Here is a 27,036-nt window from a genome sequence, read left to right on the forward strand (position 1 = left end):
AATTTAACGCAAGCACCCCCCAAGGATTTAGTAAATAAATCAGCAAGCTGCAAATCAAACTTCAAATGAATGCTGGTAATGAGTGAAGTGGCAATCAACTTCAATATGTTTTGTCTGCTTATGGAAGATGTCAAATTACCACTTTGCCTAAAAGCTTAAGCTATTAGGTAGTGGGCCAACAATGTATATCAAGCTTTAACACTCCCTTGCATGTGCAGCTCGACAGCACTTGGAGAGATAAACAAATGATAAATAACACCCATTACAGGGAATTCAATAATTTTAAAATAAATGTAGGCAATGGGACTAGAACCCAGAACCTCCTGGTAACCATCTTGATGCCATGTTAGATTACCACTATACCTAAAAGCTTAAGCTATTAGGTTGTGGGCCAACGATGTATATTAAGCTTCAAAAGGAGACTAGGTTGGAGACAATATGTTTGGCTGCTTGATTATCACACATTAGCTCTATAGACTGAGAATGTGGAAAACCTCATTCTAACATGTTCTTTAGTTAAACAAGTTCACATTTAGTGTGAGCCATGACCCTATACTCTGACTTAGCACTTGACCTGTCCACCACCGCCTGTTTCTTACTCCTCCAAGAAACCAAATTTCTACTAGCAAGATGCAGTATCTGGTTTGGATCTTCTGTCGAAAGGTGGCCCAGCCCCATCTGCATTAGTATATCCTTGAATACAAGTGTGACCTCAATCCTGATATAAGAGACCTTTCCTAGGTGCATCTTTGACATGTCTCAAAATGCGAATTATTGCATCCTAGTGACTTGTTCTAAGAGAATCAAGAAATTGACTCCCAACACTTGTTGAGAAAGATATATTCGGTCAAGTGACCGTGAGATAATTTAGCTTTCCAACAAGTCTCCAATATTGTCTTGGGTTGGGCAACAAATCACCCATATCTGGCACTAGCTTCTTGTTAAGATCCATAGGTGTATTAACAGGTTTGGATCCCTACAATCCATTCTTATCTAAAAGATTAAGAACATACTTCTTCTGTGACAAGACAATTCTTGTACGAGATCTCAATGTTTCCATACCCAATAAATACTATAATGGTCCCAAATGGTTTAGTTCGTAGGAAATGCTTTAGGCTCTGGACACCTTTGTTTATTTATTTTTTGATAATAAAAGAAGAATTCATTAATAGAATAAGAATTTACATATAGGAGACTAAGAAATCTCCTAAACAAAGTTTGGAAAATCCAGATAAAACCCACAAAGGAACAACCTACAGACTAAAGAACAGAAGCGAAAAAAGAGAAAAAAAAAAAAAAAAACCATCACAAACTAACACTAGGCTTTGGATACCTTGATCATCATCACCAGTAATCACAATACCATCCACATACACAATAAGTAGAATCTTAACAGATGGAGTGTGATGATAAAATACATAATGATCTACTGCACACCATTGAAGGCCAAGATCAAGTACTACATCACTGAATTGACCAAACGATGCCATGAGAGACTATCTTAAACCATATAATAACTTCTTGAGCCGACACACTAAGCCTGACTCCCCCTTAGCAACAAACCCAGGTGGTTGCCCCATGTAGACCTCCTCCTAAAGATCACCATGTAGGAAAGCATTCTTCATATCTAATTGGTGGAGATGCCAGCGTTAGGTGGTGGCTAAGTAGATGAACAAATGTATTGTGGCAGGATTGGCAACAGGGGAGAATATGTTTGAATAGTCCAAGCCATATGCCTGAGTATATCCCTTAGGAACAAGATGGACCTTCAATCAAGCCATGGGACCATTTGGATTGGCTTTCACAGTGTACGAATCCACGATGACAACCAACCACAAACTTATCAAGAGGAAGAGATACCAACTCCCATGTATTGTTACATCTCTTATATCATTGCATTCCTACACCTAGAATGGGATAGAGCTTTAGAAATAGACTTTGGAAGAGTGACACAAGATAGAATACTAACAAGCAGTAGTATGTAGGTGACAAGAAATCATAGCAAACAAAATTAGAGATTGGATGTCTATTACAAGTTTGTTTACCTTTTTGAACAACAATAGGAGGATCAACTACTTGGGGAAGAGGATCATTTGATGAGGGAACTAGAGAATTGGAAGTGGAAGCTAGGGGAGGCTATCCTCCCTTGAGTTTTTGTGTGTACACTTGCAAATTGGGATTAGAAGGACCCAAACTAGATGAAGGTGTCGGAAGATTGGACAGAGAAAATAGGTTATAATTAGGAAGGCTAGGCAGAGGAAGGGACTTATCAAGGTCAACAAAACTCAAGGAATCGAAATAATATGGTGTAGACTTAAAAAGGGTTACATTAGGAGAATCAATGTAAAGTTGGGCTATGTCATTGGTATCCTTTTTGAGTGTAGGATTATTTTAGAAAGATACATTTGATAGCACGAGGATCCAATTTACCCCTTCCTAGATTTAATTGATGAACAAAGGACACACAACCGAATATATGAAGAGGAAGGTAGAACAAAGGAGCCTTAAGGAAGATAATTAATTGATGAACAAAGGACACACAACCGAATATATGAGGAGGAAGGTAGAACAAAGGAGCCTTAAGGAAGATAATTGAATATTGGATTTTACCACCAAGGATAGAAGATGACATTTTATTAATGAGAGAGCAAGCGGTGAGCACAACATCACTCCAAAAAACTTTGGGGACATTCATTTGATACAATAATATTCGAGTGACTTCTAGAATATCTTTGTTTTTCCACTCTGCAACACCATTTTGTTGTGTAGTGTGAGCACAAGATGACTGATGGATAAAGTTAGTCATATAGGCAGTGAATTGAGTATTGAGGTACTCCTAAGCATTATCATTATAAAGTGTTCAGATTGACTTGTCAAACAAAGTCCTTATTTGAGAACAGAAGGTACAAGAGATGTTAAACAACTCAAAACAATCTTTTATTGAATTAAACCAAGTCATTTTGGAGGAGTCATAGAAAAATGTGACTAAGTATCGAAACCACAACTTTGATGTGACACAACTAGGACCCCAAACATCTGAATGGAATAACTTAAAAGGGCTAATGACTCTTTTATTGACTTGGGAGGCAAAGGGAACACAATGATGCTTTCCTAATTGAAAAGACTCACGGTCAAGGTTAGACGTGGAACTCTCAAACTAGGAAATAGATGTTTAACCTGTCCAATGAGGGATGAAAAAAGCGACAATGGATTTGATGTGGTGTGGCAGCGGCATTACAAGCAATAGGAGAAGAGAGTGACTCCAAGTAGTTAAGTCCACCAACCTTATCTCCTGTGCTAATTGTCTTGCTCGTCTTCAAATTCTGGATAAGAACAAAATTTGGAAAGAAGGTTACCAGCAATTTAGTGATTTTATAATTTTACTAACAGATGCGATTAAAGGGGGTTTAGGAATGTACAAAATAGAAGAAAGTGAAAAGGAGGGGGTAGGATTTACTATTGCTATTCCCTTAACAACAATAGTGGACCCATCAACAAGGGTAACTTGAGGTGGATTTTAGAATATTGGAGAGTAGACACTCGTCATATGGTCAGTAGCAACATAGTCGATAATCCAAGGTCTAGTGGGAGAGATACTACAAATGGTATAATTACTTTTGAGCAAAAGATGCAATGTGATGAGATGCTTGTTGGGATGCTTGAAACTGCAGGCAGCTTGGATACTCCTTTGAGACAGTTATAGTAAGCAGTTCACTTGAACAAGTAATTGACGAGGGAGACACACTTTGGGATTTGGTAACTCCATCCCAACACACAGACCACCTCGATAGAGCAACAAATAAAAAATACACAGCAGACAACATGCTTTTTGAATTCATCAACTCCATTCCAACACACACAACCTTTGACTACCTATGCAAACTACAAGCACACAATGTACGACTCAAAAACACAGAAAATACCACTATTTTAAGCCCAATAAACTCAATAGACATTTACAAATAGCTTTAGTAAGCATCAAAGAACCATTCTTTGGGTGCGATACATGAGCAATTTAAAAAGTGAGATCTTTGGAAAAAAAACATCACGAAAAACATCACTAATATGTTTATAGGGGGATTTGAGCACTGTTGGATGAATTCAGGACAGAAAAATGCCTGAAATTTGCTTCACACACTGGTGTGTGGGGTAGACACTGTTTCTGGGTGACTATTATGTTGATTTTGCAAAATCTGTAGTAGATTTTGTGTTCCTGAACTTGCAGTATCTCCCAGGAAATATCCAACGATTGCTCTGACTTCCGGCAGCTGCTGGCTGTTTTTTAGGGCTATAGTGTTGCTGGAAATTCTTCTATGATGGTAGACATGCAGCAGATTTAGGGTTTTAGGCTTCGGTTTTGATGGTGGCTGTGACAATTAGGTTATGTTTGGTTTGCGGAATGCCTATTCCCTGGAATAGATTAGTTTTAGTAGGTTAATTACAATGAGTTATACAAGAAATTATGTTGTTACTATAAAACAAATAAGAATGTGGAACATTTTATGAGTCCATAATGAGGAACAGAGAAGGAATAACTATTCCCAAAATTCATCATGGGATGTCTATTCCTTTCTTATTACATGTTGAATGAAATAATTAGGAATATATAATGAATAACTATTCCCTAGATTCCCAAAATTTAAACTATATTCCATCTTATTCCATTGAATAGCTATTCCACATAACCAAACGAGCCATTAGGGTTTAGGTCTTAGAATCATGCTTTGTTACCATGTTAGATAATTGGGTAAAATGGGAGATCTAATCACAATGATGGGTCTTTCCCTCTATTTATAATATATGTCAAAGTACATACCACTGACCATAATACTCTTACTCTCACTCATTAACATAACACAAACACACTAATAATGCTAATGACTATGATAACTACCAACAGTTTTAATTGCTTAGAATCTACTCTTACTATCTCTCACTCATTAACATAACACTAACACACTAATAATGCTAATGACTATGATAACCATCAACAGTTTCAATTGCTTAGAATCTACTCTGCTTCTTTTCTTGCATTGTTGTTTTGCATGGAAGGTTTGGAACAAATTATTCAATTATTTTGGAGGAAGTTAGGTTTGTCCAGGGACATAGGAGTTTTGGCATTATCATTTGCTGGGTTTGGTAGGAAGAAGGAAGGAAAAGAGCTATGGAATTGTTCTTTATTTGCAGTATTTTGGGGTTTGTGGGAGGAAAGGAACTCGTGTATATTTTCAGCGAAGTAGTTATCATTTTTGTTGGTTTGGGAGAAGATCCATTTTCTGGATTCTATATGGGCAATGGTTAATGGTAAGTTCAAGGGGACATTCTTTTCGGATATTCAGTGTGATTGGCATTCTTTGTTGACTTCTTAAGGTTTGCTGATTTCCTTGTGCTGTTCTTTACACTTTTTTGCTTTCTTCTTTTTTGTTTTTTTTTTGGGTTTCCCAAATTTCATTGAGGAAATGTCTCTTGTCCTGATTGCACATCTTACTCCATCTAATGAATTTCTTTTTCTATAAAAAAAAATTGCGAAGCAAAACAATTCTTCTTTAATTTTCATCATTGTTATGTTTTCTTGAAGTGTAAGAACCCTTCTATGAGAAATAATTTTGAATTTGTGTTTAGATTGATTTCTCTACCTTTTTTTAATCCCCAAAATGCCCTTGAAAGAATGGCCTGATTACTAAAATGGACTTTTTATGTCCAAAATTCCTTCAAGAAGGATAATGAATTATTGAAAAAGGACTTTTTCAGAGACTGGTGCATTGTTTTTGTTAGTTTTTTCTTTTGTTTGGCATCTTCTTGATGCCCAACTTTTTTCAAATAATACTTCTCTTTGCTGATTAAAAAAGGGATTTTATGGACTTAGGATTAGAAGTCATGCAATTAATGAAGGCTCCCTAAAAAAAACACATAGCTAATATGAAAATTTGGCCAAAATGGGGTGTATGCACCATGAATGGGTATTGTATTATTTTAACAAGTCACATGATCATATTTATTATGATATTTTTCCTAAAGTGAGAGCAACAACAACAAACCAAGTGCTAAGTCCCACTAGCTGGAGTCGGCTATATGAATCCTTTCTTGTCAATTTACATGATCATGAGAAATTTCTTTTAACAAATTAAGCACTATTAAATCCTTGCTCACTATCTTATTATAAGTTATTTTAGGTCTATTCCTGCCCCTTTCGACTTCTACTAACAGTAACTAGCTCACTCCTCCTTACTAGTGCACTATTTGGCATATATTGTAGTTGACCAAACCATTTGAGCCGCCCCTCGCTTATCTCATCTCTAACACTTTATGCCTAACTTTTTGTACATATGTTCATTCCTTTGTTTACGTTTTAGTGTTATACCACTCATCCATATTAGCATTCTTATTTAGGGACTTACTTTTTGGATATGTTCTTTCTTAGTTGCTCAATATTCTGATCCATATAGAATAGCTGGTATTATAGTCATCCTATAAAACTTTCCTTATTATTTTAAGGGTATTCTATGATCACACAATATAGAAGCATTTCTCCATTTTACCTGACCTCCTTCAACTCTATGTAATACATCTTCTTTGATTTCTCCTTCAGGTTGCATAATAGATCCAAGGTATCAAAATCTACTATTACCACTAATTTCTTGACCATCCAGTTTAATCTTTTATCTAATATCCCTCCTACTATGAATGAAATTATGCTTCATATATTCTGTCTTGTTTCTACTTAATCTAAAATGTCTAGGTTTTAAAGCTTCTCTCCATAACTTTAACTATTATGCTCCACCCCTAGTTCCATTTATCAAGACAATATAATCCACAAACAACATACATCATGGAACCTCATTTTGGATACTCCTAGTAAGTTCTTCCATCACAAGTACAAAAAGAAAAGGACTCAAAACAGATTCTTGATGTACACCTGTTGTTATTGGAAATTCCCTAGTAGCCTTAATAGTAGTCATTATTCTATCGTGCATGTCCTTATATGACATTAGTATACCTATTGTATACTCCCCTTTTTATGTTGCCTATCATAAGCTTTTTCTAAAAATTATATGCAAGTCTCACTTCTTTTCCCCAAAATTTTCCAAGTATGCTTTTAGAAGATACATAGCTTTTTTAGTCGATCTCCCAAGCATAAAACCAAATTGATTTTTTGAAACTCTACTCTTTGACTTTGTTCAATTACTTACCCACATTTTCATTGTATGACTCATAAATTTAATTCCACTATAGTCATTACAATTTTATTTTCGTCGAGAAGAAAGAGAGGTCAAGTATCTAAAATTTACTATTTGGGTTTTAACTCATCTAAGCATGTTAGGTGCCGACTCACCCTATCTCTGGCCTTCGAGTTCTCGAGGGTGGCTTCTCCCTCCTTTAATCATCTCCTAGACCTCCTTTACAAAGAAAAGTCAATTTCCATTCACCGCAATCGTTCTTCCATCCTTATCATCACCATCACTTCGAATTCTAGCCCCACTTGGTACCCAACCCTCTTCTATCCTTCTTTGTCACTGGGAGAAGATCGAAGCTTAATATATCTAGAAACGATTAAAGAGGACATCACTGTGGTTGCAACTCCATCCCTGAATGTCTTTAAGTTTGCAAAACTCACGAAACTTGTTTGCTTACAAGCCAATGACTTGAAGCTCCATTTTCATCAATCAAAGGGATCACTCTTCGCAACCCTGCTTCGTCTTCTAATCTCGACCCTTTCTAGAGATATTCCACTACTCAACCCTAGCGTATCACTATGGCAAGTCCTTCTTGGTTGTTAGAATCGAATAGGAGCAGTGAACCTTAGTGATTCCAATGTTCTCGTCTTAGCAACTCTCGCTTGACCGAGACTACTGTGAGCTAGAGTTGTCTGTGTCAATTCTTTGTTGGTGTTCCCTTCAATGACTAATTTTGGTTCATTCCCAGTAGGGTTGTCCTCTTCGACATTCAGTGTCGGTGATGGTCCTACCTTCGACAGTGCATGCTTGGAATTCTTCAGTGTCAGAGATGGTCTTGCAACCCCACCAAATTTCTTGCTAATCATTAGCAGGGCTTGGTGAGCTTCCTACCTTCACTTTGGGAGGCTCTCATACATATTTCCTAGTGCTGGTTGGTTGTTTTTGGTTATTTGTTATATGTGTTGCTTTGGTAATTTGCTGGTTGTTCATGCTCTCTCGTCTAGTGATACAATATTTGTTTTTTCTGGCTGCCTAATCGCACGTGGGTATGGGGGAAGGGGAGGATATAGTTGGACATGCTACTATGAAGATTGAGAGAAAAATTTTTCGATGCTAACACTTGAACAATTTAGCTTTCAGGCTGTCTAAATTTGCAGGGAGATTCATCTCTTATATCTTACTGAAAAAGGAGTTCTTATGGATCTTAAGATCCCTAGGGGTGATGTGTATGGGTCCACTAGAAGCAGCCAATGGGTGAGCGGAGGATGCTCTTTTACGTAGAGAGAGAGAGAGAGAGAGGATCCATATGGAATTGAGGGGCAATGAGAATATGTACTGAGAAGCAGCATCTGGGGGGTCAAAGGCAGGCAGTTTGTGTCTCAATAGGATATTAGAGTGAGGGATGACACAAATTTTAAGAAGCCTTGATGAAGCTGTCTATTAACTTTGAGGGATACCACATTATGAGATGTGCAGATTGTGGCTCCAAGAACATAGTTGCAGACCTCGGAGAAACATTATGTTCAGAGGCTCTTGCATAAAAGATCATTCTTTGTAGTTGTCAATGAGCACTCGATAAAGGGTAGAAGAATTAGTCGATTCGAGAGTAATTTCTACCCTAATGATGGTAGTGGGGACTGCAAACGTGGGATTTAAAATAATGGGCCGATAAGGGTTGTTTGTGGATGGGTTGAAAAGGGTAAAATTAATGTGTTATTTGAACTTATTCAGGAGGACGAAACAAGACGTTTTAGCCCTAAGAATATAAGACTTAATGAAGTGGGTATCTCTTTTAGCGGTTAGATTAGTAAGATAGGTGGATTAGAGTCATCACCCCGGGGGGGAGCGGGAGGAGTTAGAAAGGGTGGGCGGGCAAAGCTATCAAGGCAAATTGAATGGAGAGGTATTAAAGACATAGTGTTTGGAAGACTCGAAGGTGATGGAGGAGAATCTGAAGAATGCACTAGTCGATATTGACCACAACTATCTTCCAATTCAACTAATAAGACATCATAAAGGGAGCCAAAGATTCTCAAAGTGGGGTGAGGGATAGAGGAGGTATCCTATATGGAAGATGACTTGAGTAGCTTTTGTGATTCTGAGAAGGAATTGTTGATGGATCGATTGAGAGTTGATTTAGACTTGTATGAAGAGGAAGCCTTGCCTTAAGTAACAGAGGAAATCTTCGAAGAAGAGGGCGTTGAAGTTTTAGGACAGAGTGACGAACTTGTGAGTCCTAGAACTTCTGAGTGGAAAAAAGGAGGAGGTGTAAACATAAGTTAAGAACCTGTTTTCTTCTATTAATGATTTTTTTTTTTTTTTTTGGGGGGGGGAGGGGAGGGAGTTGGGAAGGGATATAAAAAAGTGAAATTATGAAAATTTTCAGTTGGAATGTTCAAGGGCTATGAGATAATAGGAAGCGGGGTTTAATAAAAGAGGCCCTTTATAGATGCTCCCTAGATATGACTTTGATTTAGGAGACAAAACTTGAGAATGTTGATGGGGGGAGTTGTTAGAGGGATTTGGGAAGCTCGCAATAAGGATTGGGCCTTTGTACCTTCTCGAGGGGCTGGAAATTTGTGTCTCAAGTTGCTAGTCTTTTCTTAGCGCTTACTTGTTTCAAAGTGGGCAATGATGCTAGGGTTTGGTTCTAGGAGTATCCTTGAGTTGGTTCCTCACTTGTATAAACTATCCTTCCTCCATAATGCACCTATCAATGCCTTTCTTTCTTCTGTGAGGGGAGGGGGGGTTCTTGTTTGTGGGATTTTCACTCCTTTTGGAATCTCAATGAAAGAGAGGTTGTTAAGTTGATCTCTTTACCCAATACATTGAATCATTTTATTCCATCAAGTAGGGATGACTAAAGAGTGTGGGAAGGCTATTCATCATGACTTTTTTCTACCAATCCTTTTTCTTCACCTTCTCAAATTTTCCACATCCAACGTCTTTCCTTGGAGCCACATCGTTTGGAAGGCTAGAGTCCCATTCAAGATTTGAGCCTTTAAAAGGCTTTGAACAAGATTAACGTACATGATTTGTTTCAAATCACAAGGCCTTACATGACTAATGCTTGGTATGTGTGTGATGTGTCACAAGTCCAATGAATCAAATGCTCACCTTTTCCTTCATTTTACGGTTGCTAACCACCTTTGGAGTGCCCTTTTTTCTTACTTTGATGAAGCCTAGGTGCCTCTTTGGGCTGTGGGCGAATATTTGCTAGTGAGTTACTAGGGTTTTTGTGAAATTAAAGGGGAGAAGTGCTTTGGCGTAGTGCTTTGTTTGCTATTTTGTGGACCCTATGGGTTGAAAGAAATGTGAGAACCTTCAATGATCTCAGAAATTCCCTGATTTTGTTGTTGACTAGCAGCACTTTTTTCATTAATTTTTCAAGTTGACGGGGGTGTTAAGGGCAGCTAATAAGTGGGTGCAGCAAGCTGCAATGGAGTTATATACCTAAAGGCAGAAAGCGGTATGTTGGTTAAGGTTCTTGAAAGTGGCAGGGAAGGTTCTTATGCTTGAAGAAGGCCAATAGCAAGAACTTTTACGACATACAAATTCTAGACAGGGTTCGGGAAAAAAAGGTGGAGGCACTTCCTTGCTGCCTTGTTGGAATTATCAGCGGTGGTAATTAGAGGTGATCTGACTATGGGTCTTCGAACATTCAGAGAGTTGAGGAGAAGGAGAGGACTAGTGTGTTTCAGAGGATATCATCAAACTCCTATGCTGATGGAACCAGACGAGCTCTGACGAGATAATGGAGGCTGGAAAGGACATAACCCACAACCAAAGGGACTGGGAAGGCCGTGTGACTAATATGAATCCTCTTCCCTTGACGCGTGGGACTGGGGACACTAGGAAAGACCTCATTCATGCTGGGGGTTCTTTTGTGGAGCAGATAGGTTTGGCTGCAGCTGGGATGGCATTTCAGAGGTCTAACTTATTTGAGCGAAAGAAAACTAAGGTGGTGAAAGGGAGGGGCTGAGTGTGGGTATCGTCTATAAATAGTCCTTCTAGACCAACTCTTAGAAGTGCTTCTGGGATGAGCTTTATAATATTTTTGGGTTTTTTCTCACCCAGGTGGGTAGTGGGAGGGGATTTCAATGCGGTTAGGTTTATGGGGGAGAACAAAGGGGGGAGGTTAGACTTAGTGCCAGTATGCAGCAATTTGATCTACTTATTAGGGAGTATGGCTTGAAGATCTTCCTTTGAGTAACACTACCTTTTCTTGGTCCATGTGTTTTGGGGGGGGGGGGGGGGGGGAAGGGTTTAGAGTGATAGCTGGTGGGTTGGATAGATTTCTGTTTTGTAGTGATTGGGAGATGAATTCCCTAACCTATCTCAAACTATACTCTTGAGACCTACTTTTGATAAATTCCCTATTATGCTGGGAATCAAGTAGGGTTGTAGGGGGTCCCCTTCCTTGTAGGTTTAAGAATATATGTTGGACCATGCTTCTTTTAAGCCCTTGGTGAGGAGCTTGTGGGATGAAGACAAAGAGAGGGTTTGGGAAGGGTTTAGGTTTATGAGGAAGTTGGAAGGTTTGAAGGGAGAATTTGAAAATTTGGAATAAAGAGGTGTTTGTGCATGTTAGAATTAGAAAATGCCAGTATCTTAGGAGCTGGATTTTTTGGACAAAAAAGGAAGAGGTGAATAGCCTTTTGGAGAGAGGGAGCAAAAAGGATCTCTTTAAAGAATGATTTAGGCTAGGTTATTTGCAAGGAAAAAAGGAGTTGGAGACAAAAGACCATATTTAAATGGATCAGAGAAGGAGATTTTAATGTTGGCTTCTTCCATAGGCTAGCTAATGGAAAGATGAGGAAAAATATGATTAGGGAGCTGGAGGTGCAAGGAGGGAGAATTATTAATGACCCTGATAGTATAGCCTCAGAGATCTCTAATTTTTTCAATAATCTTTATTTTGAAGAGGAGGTTTGCAAACCGATGGTTGAGAGTCTAGGGTGGGATCCTATCTCTAGAATCAAATGCTTTGGTTAAAGAGACCTTTCGAGGAGGAGAAGGTTGGGGGGGGGGGGGGGAGGTAATTTTTGGGATGGAAAGGGATAAGGCTTTAGGTCTAGATGTTTTTTTTTTTTTTTTTTTGAGATAATAAAACAAGGTATAGATTGAGAAAGAGAAGTTACAACTTAAGGGGACAAGAGGTCCACCTGAAAAAAAAAGAAAAAGAAATAATAATAAAGTTTAAAAATTTTAAAAATTACAAATAAAAAGAATAAAAATAGCTGAAAAGTACTCCTATCCAAGAAAACCGCCTTTCAATTCCTTTTCGTCATAATTCACTGAGCACTTTAAATTTGCAAGCTCCCTTCGACCCTTCTTCACCTTGTGCTTACCCCCATCAAAGCACACTTTGATTCCACCGGCATCACACAATTTTAAATCCAATTTATCCATTATATCTTGGGCTTTTATGTCCTTCCTAGAAATCACCTCCACTAGTGTAGGTAGAATTCCATCATTGTACTGTTGTTTAATATCCAAACCATCATTCTCAAAAATAGGAACCCCCTCCATTCCTCCATCAAGGCAGGATGTTCATATGATAGATCCTTGAGAACGTCACCGGAATTAGAAACATAACCATATTGTTCCCGAAATCCAATAGCAAACCACCACCATAGTCAAACTCGCTGGTGTCATCACTATTGTTATTTAAACAGTCTCCCCATTTCTTACCGTCCTTTCCTTTGCTAACTCCATCTCTTGCTATATCCTTCATCTTAGCAAGTGTATCTTCCACAATGCTCAACTCTCCTTATAGTCTTTGGCTTTATCTCATTGGAATGCTCTCTTTCTGCTTCATATAATATCTTCATTTCCATACCCATCATTGCAACCTTTTGTTGAGCGTACTCTTTAGGACCCTTGGATTTTTCAGAATTAAATCCTGACACACAAGTTTTCCTACCCAATCCAACTTCATCCTTTTTATATATCTTGTTGACACCAACCTCTTATCCCTCTTGATTGCCTACTTGCATTGCTTGCTCTTTGATGTTATTGAAACACCCCTCCTGATGCTTGCAAAGGATGTTTTGTTTGAAGAGGAGTGTAGCTTAGGATTATCATCTTGTGTCTTGTTCGAAAATGACCATGGATCATCTTGCTTCTGTTTGAAAATCTTTGACCTCTTGTAGCCTCCCTAGATTTGAGCTGGAGGACTTCCTTTTTGTTTAGGACCTGTAAGGTCTTATGGGCTTGCTCTTGACTCATCTGCATTTTATCACTGCCCAAGCCCAATGTTAAATCATAAAACTACTATTAGGCCTCCTTCATTAGCAAGCCCAACAAAGAGTTTAAAAGAGGCTTATTATTCTCTAACGGTTGATCCAAATCTATATTAATATTCAGACCAGGCCTAGTCCACTCAATCTTCGTCAACCCATCACCTCTGTAGGAAACCCTACCCGCCTCTGATCTTGATTGTTCAGCTGGATGCAATGCCCTTTCTGGTGTCAATTGGTTGTGGAAAGTTGATGAAGTGAACTTCTCATTCATTCTTTCCCCACAGCGAGTACAAACCCCCTTATGCACGCTCTTAGGAACCGAGCATCCTCCGTCATCACTTGCGTTGCCTAAGAGAATTTGACTCCATGAACAATTATCGTTCCTCTTGTTATCTATTTTATTTAGATCTAGACCGACAAGAACTCTCCAAAGCAACGAAAGCATCCCCGAATCAAGACCATCGATCCCCTTTTAGCCCTTTAGGAACAAAAATGGAATACCTTTTACCCTTCTATTGATGCCCTATTTCCACGAACTTCCTTACCCTAGTTGCAGGAATCCCCATCAAGTAATCGACATACCTCACTTGGGCTCTTTGGAAACCCTTGCACAACCTACTTTTGTGAGACGAGAATCCTTGAGAAAACCATGAAGCTGCAACTGAAGAGAGATGTACGCACCAATTACACTTATGGTTCTTATCAAGGACAAACAGAGCTCCAACCTTCCTTATCTTATCCAATCTTAGATCGAAGGACTTTCCTTCGATTTGTATTGAACAAACCCCCACTATCAGTTCGTACTATCACCATGATTTCAAGCACTAGCAAGCTGTGCAAACTAAAGGTTTTTCGCCAGAGAGCAGCACCATCGTGGATCTCACAGATACTTAATCTGGGTTCAGATGGTTTTAATTGAGCTTTTTCCAAGATTGCTACGATATTATTGACGATGTCTTGCTTAGAGTGTTTGATGAATTTTATGGGAATGGGATTTTGAGTAAGAGCATTAACTTCACTTTTATTATGGTATTACCCTTGTACCTAAGAAATCAAGGTCCATTAAGATAGAGGAATTTAGACCTATTAGTCTAGTCTCTAATGTATATAAAACCAAATTTCTAGCTAATAAGTTGAGTGCGGTGTTTGATAGGACCATTTCTATTGCTCAAAGTGCTTTTGTGGGGTGTAGACAGATAGTGGATGTCATTTTGGTGGCTGATGAGGTGGTGTAGGATATTAGAAGGAGAAAGAAAAGGGGATTCATATTCAAATTGGATTTTTGAGAAGGCTTAGGGTTTTGGTGACCATTGGCAGCAGTGGTTAAGGGTTTTTTTTTAATCTAATGTATGGTTCTTGGTTGTTGTGAATGGGGAACGTAAGTCTTGGTTTAGGGCTTCTAGAGGCATTAGACAGAGGGACCCACTTTCCTCTTTTTCGTTTGTCCTAGTAGCTGATGTGTTGAGTAGAATGGTGGATGTGGCTGTGGATTGGTGGTTGGTGAATGGTTTGGAAGTGGGGAGAGAGGGTGAGGTGGGTTGTGGTCTTCTAGAATGGCCTTTGACTTACTTAGGGGTCCCTTTAGGGGGCAATATGGTGGTGGAAAGAGTGGCCAAGAGGTTGGATTGTTGGAAGGGGCAACTCGTTTCCCTTGGGGCAGAATCACCCTTATTGAAGCATGTTTATCTAGTATCCCCTTATATTATTTGTCAATTTTTAAAATTCCAGTGGGATTGCAAATTACATTGAGAAAATAACGAGGGATTTGTTAGTCTTGAGTTGGGAGTTTTTGGGATCACTTAGTTCGGTGGGAAGTGGCCATCAGGTCTAAAATGGAGGGAGGGCTGGGTCTTAGAAGTTTAGTGTCTAAAAACTTTGCTCTCCTAGCTAGATTGTTATGGCATTTTCCCTTAAAAGTTCATTCCCTTTGGCATTAAGTGATTAGAAGTAAGCATGTGTTGGGTGTGAATGGGCGGGATGCCACTGGTAGTTTGCAATGTTCTTCGGAGAGTCCACGGAGATCTATTTCTCAGATTTATCCCTTATTCACTCCTTGCATTAAATTGGATTTGTAAATGATTGATGCTGGAGGAATGGAAGTGCGTTTTGTTGGGGGTAAGTTCAAAGCGAAGAAGGGTAAGACGGATCTAGTAAATCTGAAGTTCTTGGTGAATTATGATGGGAGGGGATTGAAAAGGATTTCCTTGGTTAATTGTTCTTTTTTGTTTTACTATTTTTTTCTGTTTTTTTTTTTCTTTTACTTTTTTTGGTGGACTTCTTGCACCCTTAGTTTGTAAATTCTCTCTCTCTCTCTCTCTCTCTCTCTCTCTCTCTCTCTCTCAATCTAATATACTTTCTTCTATTATAAAAAAAAAAAAAAAAGAATTTATACAAGTAAGTTTTAGGAAGAAGTTCTTACCTGCTGCATTATAAGAATTTATACAAGTAAGTTTTAGGAAGAAGTTCTTACCTGCTGCATTATAACATAAGGCATTGTGTATCACTACTTGAATCACGTTCAATTCTCCAATTTCCTCCACCATCTCATCAAGTTATATATACATTCTATTTGCATTCTTGACAATATAATAGGCATCGATTTACTTGATGCACACCGACCCCCTTGGAGAGCTAACTAAATGGCTTAATGCACATTTGGTACATAGAAATGAAATGGGATTGGGGACAACGGAATTGAATTTATCACTTGATTTTGTCATGAGCTCCATTCCAATTTTCATTCCTATCCTATGCGATTCCATTCCGCAAACCAAACGTGATGAAAGAACAGAAGATGAAGCATTTCTAGTGATACTTGCATTATGGCAACCAAATCCTTCCAACCATTGAACGTAATCAAGCATCCATATTTTGCTCATTCCTCTTCCTGGACATTTATCAAATTTTTTGTTCAACTAACTTCCTTCTTGTAGAAAGGAACTCTCTCTTCATCATGGCCAAGTTGCTTTATTCCAGGACTGTATTGACATTCAGGTGCCACTACAAAACTCTCCAAACATACAACATTAAATGGAACTCCAGCAGCATACATCGACCTAGCTATGTGTGCACACACCTTCTTAGTTCTTTTTACGTGCCTGATTAGTGGATGCTTGCCATCTTCCCTTCTTTCCTACTTCAAAAAACTTTCTTTGAATCAGGAGAAGGCTCCTTTCCTTTTTGGTTTCTTCAAGGTGGGGTGAGGTGACTTGTACTAGATTGGCTGGAAAATTAACTTCCACTCTCTTACCAAATGAGTCATGTTGAATTTCATCCTCTTCATCTTTGCCATAATGTTCTATGTCGTTGAAATCAGGCATTGGCCTTAAACCATTTTCCTCTGCTTCTTTCTTCAACATGTGTTCCCTAATCTCCTCATGAACTTGGGATGGGAACTTAGGGCATTTTTTTTATTCTAGAATCCTCCGACAATATTTTTTTTTAGCCCGGAATACTCCTCCGTTAGTTACTTTTCCACAGAAAATTGTAATTGCATTATTTCTATGTTTTTGATCATCCAAGTGTGCATATTTCCATGCATGATATTTCTTTGCGGAGCCATCAGAATCCATTTAAAACTTCAATGCAATGGATATATAGTAGGCAGCGCCCTAGGAAGCAGCAGCTGTAATCATGAATTTCTGAAATAAGGATAAATAGAAAAAATAAAGAAGTGTGTTACTCTATTTAGTTAGTTACTATAAAACAACAGGAAGAATAATGAGGAAGCAGCAGCAGTAATTGTAAATTTCAGAAAGTGTATTACTGTATTTACAACAAAACAGAATTTTTTTTTAAACAGCCTCTGTACTCTATACACTTCTATGGGGGTATTGCTCATCTGTCCCAATGAGCCATCTATTGAATTGTTGCAATTGTTGACATCTGGCCTAGAGCAGGCAAACTGGGAGAACAGTGCTCTAAACTCGGTTGGTCACACCAGGAAGAGAAGAACAGTAGCACTGATCCAAATTCTGGAGGTTTGAAGAAGAGGAAGGAGGAGGAGAAGAAGAAGACGAAGAATTGTGCCTTATTATTTCTCTGCTAGGGCTCCATGTAGAAGAGTAATAAAAGTGGTAAATACAAAAGGTAGATGAATTGCGCCTTACTATGCCTCTCGCTGCACCATGACTTGATGCGCCTTCTCGAGCTGCTGAGTTGGTTGCCTCTATGCGCCTCGCACTTAACTTCTATATGCTAGTGTGTCATACTTTACAATGGCATGAGATATAGACGTGTAAAATGGGTGGGTATGGGTAAAAATGAGTTGTGCCATTAATGACCCATTTACCTATTTACTCATTTACATACAATAATTTGACCCATTTATGACCCAAACTATTTGAACATAAGTCAACCTATTTGCCCATTTAATTTAAATAAAATTGAAAATAGTCTGTTTTTTCTTCTCATATTTTTCAATATGCTTATATAACTTGCATACTACCCATTTAGACCTAGAAGGCCTCCCCCCACCCCCCACTCTCCACAAAAGACTATAACTAGATTGAACAATTCAAATGAGCATTTAATTGCAAAAAAGTGTACACAAATATACAAAACTACAGAGTAGTTTTCTGTAGTTTTGGTGTTTCTATACAAATATCTTTCGACAGATTTGGTGTTTTCGCTTTGAAGTGTCATTGCACTGAGATTAATGTGAAATCAAGACCATCCCCGGCTGTTGTCTGACTGTGACTCCATGTATGGTGCCACTAGCTCGGCGGTACTTGAGATGAATGGCAACCAGACAACAATGTCCTTGGGACCTTTACATAGGCAGTAGCATTGTTTTTGGCAAACTGTGTAGATGAGGAGCTTGTCACCATAGATTCTGATCTGATTGTTGGAGCTTTGAGTTGACATGATGGCCTACAGGACGGAGGTGAGGGCTTTCAGGCTGGAGGTATTGAAGGTGAATTTAGTGTCATCTTAGAGCATGAAGTGGGTTAGTAGGCCACAGGATGAGCCACATGGGCAGCGAGGGAGGGAAGAGAGGGGGGGGGGGGGGGGGGGGTTGTGCTGTGATTATGTCCAAGTTAAGATGGGTCAAGGGTAGGGCAGGCAGTTAGCTATTTTTGACCCGTATAGTTATGCAGGTGTATCCTAACCTATTTATATGCCGTTGGTATGCATGGGCTATAGTTTCCACCTCTAATTGAAGAAATGGAAATGTACGTATCATATGTGCAAAGTTATGTTGAATTCTTATACCACTGGTTGTGGGACGCAGGCGTTACATGTAAAAATTTTCAGTGTGTTTTTGAAGATTTTCTGTATCTTAACAAATGACAACTTATCGATTTAAAGTAAAAAAGTTGGAAGTTAATCTTGTAGCACTAAATTAATTTTTGGCTATCCAAAATGGATGTAATTCAAAGTGGACCATCTTTATCTTAAATGTTTTGAACTATAATGGTTGGGTACAAGGGCAGTTATTCTGTGTTATTTTTCTCGTGTTCAAAAAACCTGTATGAGATCTATATTGTTGCCTATTAAATTAAATATCTCAGGAGCTGTACTTATGTTGATATATTTCATGAGATAGGAGGTGGAAGTGGGCATGAGCCTGCGCATGCTGGATTTGTTGGGGAAGGGATGCTGACTGCAGCAATTTGTGGTGACGTTTTTGCCTCCCCACCAGTTGATTCAATTCTAGCTGTATGGGTTTTGCCCTTTAATTTTCTATGAGAAGGCAGTTACATTGTCAATCTAACATCTTATCACATGTTTAGATGACTACTGATACAATTCAACTTTAGGGCATTCGAGCTGTAACAGGTCCTAAGGGATGTCTTCTTATTGTTAAGGTATTTTAACTTTTCTGATGATTAGATAATAGTTTCTTTAATAGTGTTGGTTTTATTTGTGAATATGATATTTTTGTTCTACCCCTGCATTCCTCTCCTTTGAAGGGAGAAAAATAAGTACATCTTTTCTGAAAATTGCTAGTTTTGTGGATAAATTTTTTACTGAATAAATATGCTTGGGACTACTATCTGATCATAATGCTCAGATTTTAGTAAGCCTACATTTTTTTTAAAGCAAATAATCTATGAAGCTGTGTTTTGTGTTCTAACAGAATTATACTGGTGATCGATTAAATTTTGGTTTGGCTGCTGAGCAAGCAAAATCTGAAGGCTACAAAATTGAGGTAGATATTCTGTTATTCTTCTCTCAAAAATATAATTATAATGAAATGATCCTTTTACCTCACAGGTTGTTGTTGTTGGGGATGATTGTGCTCTACCACCGCCTCGTGGCATTGCTGGACGAAGGGGTTTGGCTGGGACAGTTCTTGTTCATAAGGTTCTGTCTTTGTCCCTCTCTCAGAAAATTCCTATTTGATTATCAATTTAACGATGAGAGTTGTAAAAAAGATCTAGGAAGAGTTGTTCTTTATTGAATTTATGGCAAAATATGTTGAGTTTTTTTTGAAGAAGAGTGGGACCTTATTACATAATTAAAAAATTACACTGACCTCCCCTTTCAGTAATACTACGTGAACGACATTTACTAAGTCTTTTTTTTTTTCTTTCAACACTTCCACTATTGTTGCAAATTAATAAATCGAAGGTCCAAAATAGCATCAATTAAAGGAATCGACTCTGGGGTAGCAGATGCAACATGAGACAGGTGGCATGATATCTATGTTCTTTTTCCACTACCACCAACAGCTGAAATCCACCACACCTCCCAAATGCACTTGCCCCCACTAACAATCAAACCCATTGCATGATCAAATCCATTATGCTTATCATCACATCATCAATGACCAGTGGAGTCCTTCTGAAATGATGGTGGGTCAATGGCTACTAAATTGGGCCTCAATGGTTTACAGTGGGCATCATTGGATTACAGGGGGCATCGATGATTGCCATATTCTGGCAACTGGTTGGTCAGTAAATATTGGGATGATTGATGCTTGATGTTTGAAATAATGATGGTGGGAGATGAATAGAAAGAAAGATGTGGTGGCAGCAGATTCTTGTGGTGGTAGTCGTGTTTTTGGGTTTGATTAGATGGTGATTTTTCATGGTGTGGATGACCAAGAGCAGCTGTTGTAATTTGGATTTCTGGAAAATTTTCTCTGTAGTCGGCCAATTTTTTTTTTTTTGGATTTATAAGTAGCATTTGGCTCTGTTTATCCCTAGGACTCACGGATACTGACATGAGACATTACACGATACTAAGACGCCAATACAGAAATTTAAAAAAAAAAAGAGGATATGACGCAGCAGGGATACATTAACTGATACAAAAATATATATTTGGGCATGTTTTTCCTTTTAAATGACAAATATTATGGTAATTATAATTTAAAATTAAATATGGGCACCAATTATGCAAAATTACCAATTACAGATTCTACAAACTGCACTTATACAATGATCAACTACAGAGTCTACATTCATATTGGAGTATTGGTCCAACAACAAAAAAATAAAAAAAAAAAAGAAAACAAAAGGGCTTGGCTAATCAAGGAATTGAAAAAAAAATTATTGATATTGGCAAATCGGTAATAGCTTTAGAGAAGGGGGGGGGGGGGGGGGGTGGGATTTTGGGGGCTGGGATGACGTAGTGGCATGGGCTCCAAAGTCCAACCACTCGAATGTCAAAGAACCTCTTGACTCCCAGTCTTTCCACTTCTTCTCAATTTGTTAACAGAATTAAAGGGGGCAACATAAGCGTAGCATTTCAGTGCAAGAAATGTCCTGGAGGTTTCCTTGCAGTGCTAGGAAGTGTTGGGAAATGTTTTTCTGAAAATAAAAATAAATTAATTAGTTTCTGACACATGACAGAGATGTGGTGGAGGGTGTCAGGCAGGCGTTGATATTCGGCATGTGTTGGACACCAACAGTTAGGCTTCTGGAAGCGTCGGTGTTTCCTAGGTTTATCCTAAACGTTCTCCTGCACTTTATAGACTATCTTATGCCTAGGGATAAGATTACTATTTCATGCTAATATTTTTTGTTTGGTTTGCTCATTAGGATTTGTGGAAGCAATATTTTAGTGTTTGATATAGGATGAGGATTTTAATGCTATATCAGTAAGATGATCAAATACGTATAGACTTATAGCAATAATAGTATGAGGTACATTCATTTAAAGTACTTATATGCATATAGTAATTACTAGTAAATATGTCATGCACTGTGCATGATTGTATTATAACAATCTCAGGTAAAATATTTTTTTATTATTCTTAATAAAATTTACATACATTTTTTTTAAATTAATAAAATTTTGTCACAATTAATTTTACAAATAATTAAGCATGTATCTTCAAAGTTATTTATAAAAAAAATATTTTTTTCAAAATATAAAGTACAAATATAGACGAGAGATAACTGCTCAGAATCTGCTTTGCATCTTTTCTTGTGTTGTAATTTTGCGTGGAAGGTTTGGAACAGGTTACTCAGTTATTTTAGGAGAAAGTTGGGTTTGTCCAGGGACAGTGGAGGAGTTTTGGCTAATATCTTTTGTTGCGTTTGGTAGGAAGAAGGAAGGAAAAGCAGTATGGATTGCTGCTTTATTTGCAAAAGTTGGGTTTGTCCAGGGACAGTGGAGGAGTTTTGGCTAATATCTTTTGTTGCGTTTGGTAGGAAGAAGGAAGGAAAAGCAGTATGGATTGCTGCTTTATTTGCAGTAGTTTGGGGTTTGTGGAAGGAACGAAACTCGTGTATTTCAGGAAAGATATTAGCATATTGGTTGGTGTGGGAGAAGAGTCGATTTCTGGCTTCTCTGTGGTGCGTGGGTAATGGTAATTTCAAGGGGATATGCTTCTCAGATATTCAGTGGGACTGGCATTCTCTGTTGAATTCCTTTGGTTGTTTTTTTTTTTACACGTTTTGGTTTTCTTATTTTGTTTTCCCTGGGATTTCCCAAGCTATATTACGGAGATGCCTCTTTATTTACATTCTTGTTCTATCTAATGAATTTCTTTTGCCATAAAAAAAGAAAATGTAGACATGAGATACTATTTTGACTCTAGATACACAAACACCGGAAAATTTAAAAATATAAGGTATGATGTGACAAGAATGCTCTAATTAAAATTATGCAAAATTTTAAATTTTTTAATATTTATATAACAAATAAGCGTGTGTTGTGTATATATATAAACTAATAAATACATATAAATTTTCATTCTTTATTATTTTGTAAAAAATATTAATGTACAAACTCTTCTAATAAAATATCATTAAGTTTGTTACAAATTTTAAATTGTGATTGTCTACTAAAAATCTTTACAATTGTTATTTTTGGTTTACTTAATTATAAATTAGTACTTTTTCAATTTCAAATAAATTTAAATTTTATTATTTGGAGGGTACTTCTTGGCCTATAGTTTTATTTCCGAACTTTATCTTTTAGAATTCTTGTTATTATTTATTTAAATATGTATTTTTTGATTGAGAATGTAGATTTTATTGAGAAGAAGTACTAGCCTACAACAGCGAGCATAAGCAATCCTCCTTAAAAAGATACAAAAACCAAATCAATATAGATCAAAACAGCACTGCTATACCAGAAAATGAAAACACTTTGAAACACCCTGCTACAAAAACCCATGAGGCCAAATACTGAATCCTATCCCAAAGCATAACTGAAGACATCTTCTTCCCTGCAAAACTACAAGCATTCTATTCCAGCCAAATCGAGACGAAACTGCAAAAATTGCACACCACGACGAGGCTGGGGCATCCTCACACCTTCCAAAACATGAAAAATTGATAGCCAACAAAATTTCCACTAACTCTAGACACACCAAATTCTCTCCAAATCAACCAAAAAGGTTGTTCCATACCCTCCAAGAAAAGGAGTGATGCAGGAAAAGGAGAGAAGCAGATAAGCATCAAGTAATAAAGCCTTAAAAGGCTTCCTGCTTTGCAACCTATTGTTGTGACAACTCTGTTAAGATTGACCAACCTAATAAAAGACTTCTTCTTAGAGCTGGAAGGATAAACTTTTATTGGTTAAATGCTCAAAAGAAGATTTACAATTATACTGCCTGTAAGAATCAAGAATCTAAGATCAATAGTGGCTCATTTGGGGGAAAGGAGCCTACCATCCAACAAACTTAATTAGGAGGCAAGCTACAAAACCTCCTTCTTGTTAAGGGCCCTACTAAGATGGAAATCCCAATAAAAATGAACCCCATTAGAAATGAAGAAAGAAGAAATTGGTTCATTGTGCAAAGATGACAATCCAAAAAAATAGGGAAAAGAGGATATAAATGTGAACCAATTTTCGTAAGGAATAAAGAGAGGATATAACTGTGAAATACCCTTTTCTCATAATAAAATTTGTATAAGGAATAAAAAGAGGATAGAACTATGCTATACTGTTCCAAGGACTATCACAAGAACATCTCAAACCCAAATTAGTATCCCTTCCCTTATCTTGCAGGCCAAATTTATTTTTAATGACTTTGAGCCTAAAGGAAGACTCCTCTAAGGGTAATCGCAGCAACCGTGTACTCATTGAAGCAATATTCTTGGACACCAACTTACAAAGACTCAAACCCTCTCCTTTTTAGACCTACAGACAACTTTCCAATCAAGGTCTTAAATTTTGATTTCAACTCAAATTTCGAAGCTCCAAAAGTATGGAAATTTCGATTTCGATGCCGATGTCAATTTAGATTTGAAAAAAATAATTGAAATTAGTAGTAAAGCATGGAATTCTTTGTGAAACTTTAGAAATGGTTAACAATCATAATAATGTAAGTTTTTGGACTAATATATTACCAATTAAATACATCTATGTTGTGTATGAGATGGAAAAGTTGTAATATAGTATGTGTATCAAACATATTTGTAAGATAATGTACAGTTTACATATTTAGCTAATACAAATGAAATTCATAAATCATTTAAATATTATTTATTATACAAATAATGATAATTTAGAGATAAATAGTTAAATAAAATGCTGCTGTAAGTTTATTTTTTCATATAATTCAAAAGCATTTGTAATAATATTTTATTTTGATAAAAATATATAAAATAAATGAAGAGAGAAATTTCTCTTCACTCCTAAATATGAGGAAATTTCATTGTATAGTTAAAATTTCGACAAGTTTCGCTGAAATTTCGAGATTTCGATTTTGGGATAATTCATTAAGATTTCAATGAAAATTATACAACAACAATAACAAAACCAAGCCTTAAGTCCCACTAGGTGGAGTCTACTATATGAATCCTTTTCCGTCAATTTATGCGATCATGAACCATTTCAGATTGTTTCTCATTATCTCCTCCCAAGTTATTTTAGGTCTACCCCTACCCCTACCCCTTCTACTGCCCCCCATAGTAACTAACTCACTTTTCCTCACTGGTGCACTATGTGGCCTACGTTGCAAGTGTCCATACCATTTAAGTCGCCCCTTCCTTGTCTTATCTTCTATATGAGCTACATATAACCTACCGCGAATATGTTCATTCCTTAATTTATCTTTCAATGTTATACCACTCATCCATCTAAGCATTCTCATCTCAGCAACTTTTCCTTTTCGATATTATGTTTCTTTGTTGCCCAACGTTCCGATCCATATAACATAGCTGGTCTTGTAGTTGTCCTTTAAAACTTCCCTTTCAATTTTAAAGGTATTCTACTATCACAAAGCACACTTAAAGCACTTCTCCATTTTACCCAACTTGCTTTAACTCTATGCATTGCATCATTTTCAATTTCTCCTTCAGCTTGCATAATAGATCCAAGGTATCAAAATCTACAAGTGCTATTTATTTCTTCATTCTGGACGTGGGCAGGTAAAGACGTTAGTCAAGGAAACTAGGATTAGATTAGCAACTTGGAATATAGGGACACTTACGTGTAAAAGCATGGAAATTATGGATACAATGATTAGACGAAGAATTAATATAATTTGCCTTCAAGAAACTAAGTGGGTGGGGGAGAAAGCTAGAGAAATCGATAAATCAGGTTTTAAACTTTGGTACACTGGAAAAGAAAAACATAAGAATGGAGTAGGCATTATTATAGACAAAAACTTAAAAGATAGCGTTGTGGATGTAACTAGAGTAAGGGATAGAATTATAAAAATCAAAATGGTATTAGGACAAGAGATAATAAATATCATTAGTGCTTATGCTCCTCAAGTTGGCTTAGTAGAAAATCTTAAGAGACAATTTTGGGAAGATATGGATAGTATTATACAAGGCATACTAGGGACTGAGAAAATATTTATAGGAGGAGATCTGAATGGACACGTTGGAAGAGATAATAAAAATTATGAAAGGATACATAGAGGATATGGATATGGAGACAAAAATGAGTCTGGGGAGATGATCTTAGAGTTTGCTATGTCATATGATTTTAGTATAATGAATACTTGCTTTAAGAAGAGAGAAGAACACTTAATAACCTTTAAAAGTGGACAAAATAGAAGTCAAATAGATTTTTTTTTAACTAGGAGGGTAGATCATGTATCATGCAAGGATTGTAAAGTTATTCCAGGTGAAAGTCTAACCACATAACATAGAGTCTTAGTGTTAGATATATGCATTAAAAAATGGAAGAAAAAGGATAAAATAAACTAGTGTAGGAGAACTAGATGGTGGAACCTAAAAGGAGAAAATATAATAAAATTTAAAGATAAAATGATCAAAGATGGGGATTGGACCTTAGAGGATGGGATAGATTCAAATACTCTTTGGAATAGATTAGCTAGCTCTATTAAAAAGATAGCAAAAGAGATTTTAGGCGAATCAAGGGAAAGATTCTCAAATAGCAAAGAAAGTTGGTGGTGGGATAAAGATGTACAAAAAATTATAAAGACAAAAAGAATTTGGTATAAAATGTGGCAAAAAAGTAGAAACAATGATAACTTTGAAAAATATAAGGAGGCAAGAAAAGATGCAAAAAGGGCCGTTAGTGAAGCTAAATATAGATCATTTAATAGTTTGTATGATAGATTAGGTACAAAAGAAGGGGAAAGAGATATATTTGAACTTGTTAAAGCTAGAGAAAGGAAGAACAAGGACTTAGGAAATGTAAAATGTATAAAAAGTGAGGATGATATTGTCTTGGTTAAGGACGAAGATATTAAAGAAAGATGGCGAAGTTACTTTAGTAAGTTGTTTAACAAAAGCCAAATAGAAGGCTTAAATTTAGAATTGTCAAATGAGGAAAAGACTAAAAATATAAGATTAATTCGAAAAATTAGAGTTAACGAAGTTAAGTTTGCACTAAAAAAGATAAAAAATGGGAAAGTTATGGGACCAGATAACATCCCAATTGAAGTTTGGAAATGCTTGGGTGATAACGGAATTATATGGTTAACTAATTTATTTAATACAATTGTAAAAACTAAGAAAATGCCAGATGAATGGAGGAAAAGCAATTTAATACCTATATACAAAAATAAAGGAGATATTCAAAATTGTAATAACTATCGTGGAATTAAACTTATGAGTCATACGATGAAACTGTGGGAAAGAGTAGTTGAACAAAGATTAAGGTTAGAAACGAAGATTTCAGAAAATCAATTTGGTTTTATGCCTGGGAGATCTACCACAGAAGCTATTTATCTTTTAAGAAGATTAATGGAAAAGTTTAGGGAAAAGAAGAGGGACTTGCATATGATATTT

At 37.0% G+C, this 27,036-nt stretch overlaps 1 protein-coding gene across 3 annotated transcripts in view; it reads left to right on the forward strand.

Moving 5' to 3' along the window:
• Positions 1–27,036, forward strand: part of LOC131146467 (putative 3,4-dihydroxy-2-butanone kinase) — a 115,633-nt gene that overhangs the window by 21,282 nt on the left and 67,315 nt on the right. For all 3 annotated transcript variants that reach the window (XM_058096093.1, XM_058096092.1, XM_058096094.1), the window contains exons 4-7: positions 18,969–19,081; positions 19,183–19,230; positions 19,503–19,574; positions 19,640–19,729. In XM_058096093.1, coding sequence (XP_057952076.1) covers positions 18,969–19,081; positions 19,183–19,230; positions 19,503–19,574; positions 19,640–19,729 — 323 coding nt within the window. The remainder of the gene's footprint in view (positions 1–18,968; positions 19,082–19,182; positions 19,231–19,502; positions 19,575–19,639; positions 19,730–27,036) is intronic.

Source organism: Malania oleifera, chromosome 13, assembly GCF_029873635.1.
Source record: "Malania oleifera isolate guangnan ecotype guangnan chromosome 13, ASM2987363v1, whole genome shotgun sequence".
Classification (NCBI taxonomy): domain Eukaryota; kingdom Viridiplantae; phylum Streptophyta; class Magnoliopsida; order Santalales; family Ximeniaceae; genus Malania; species Malania oleifera.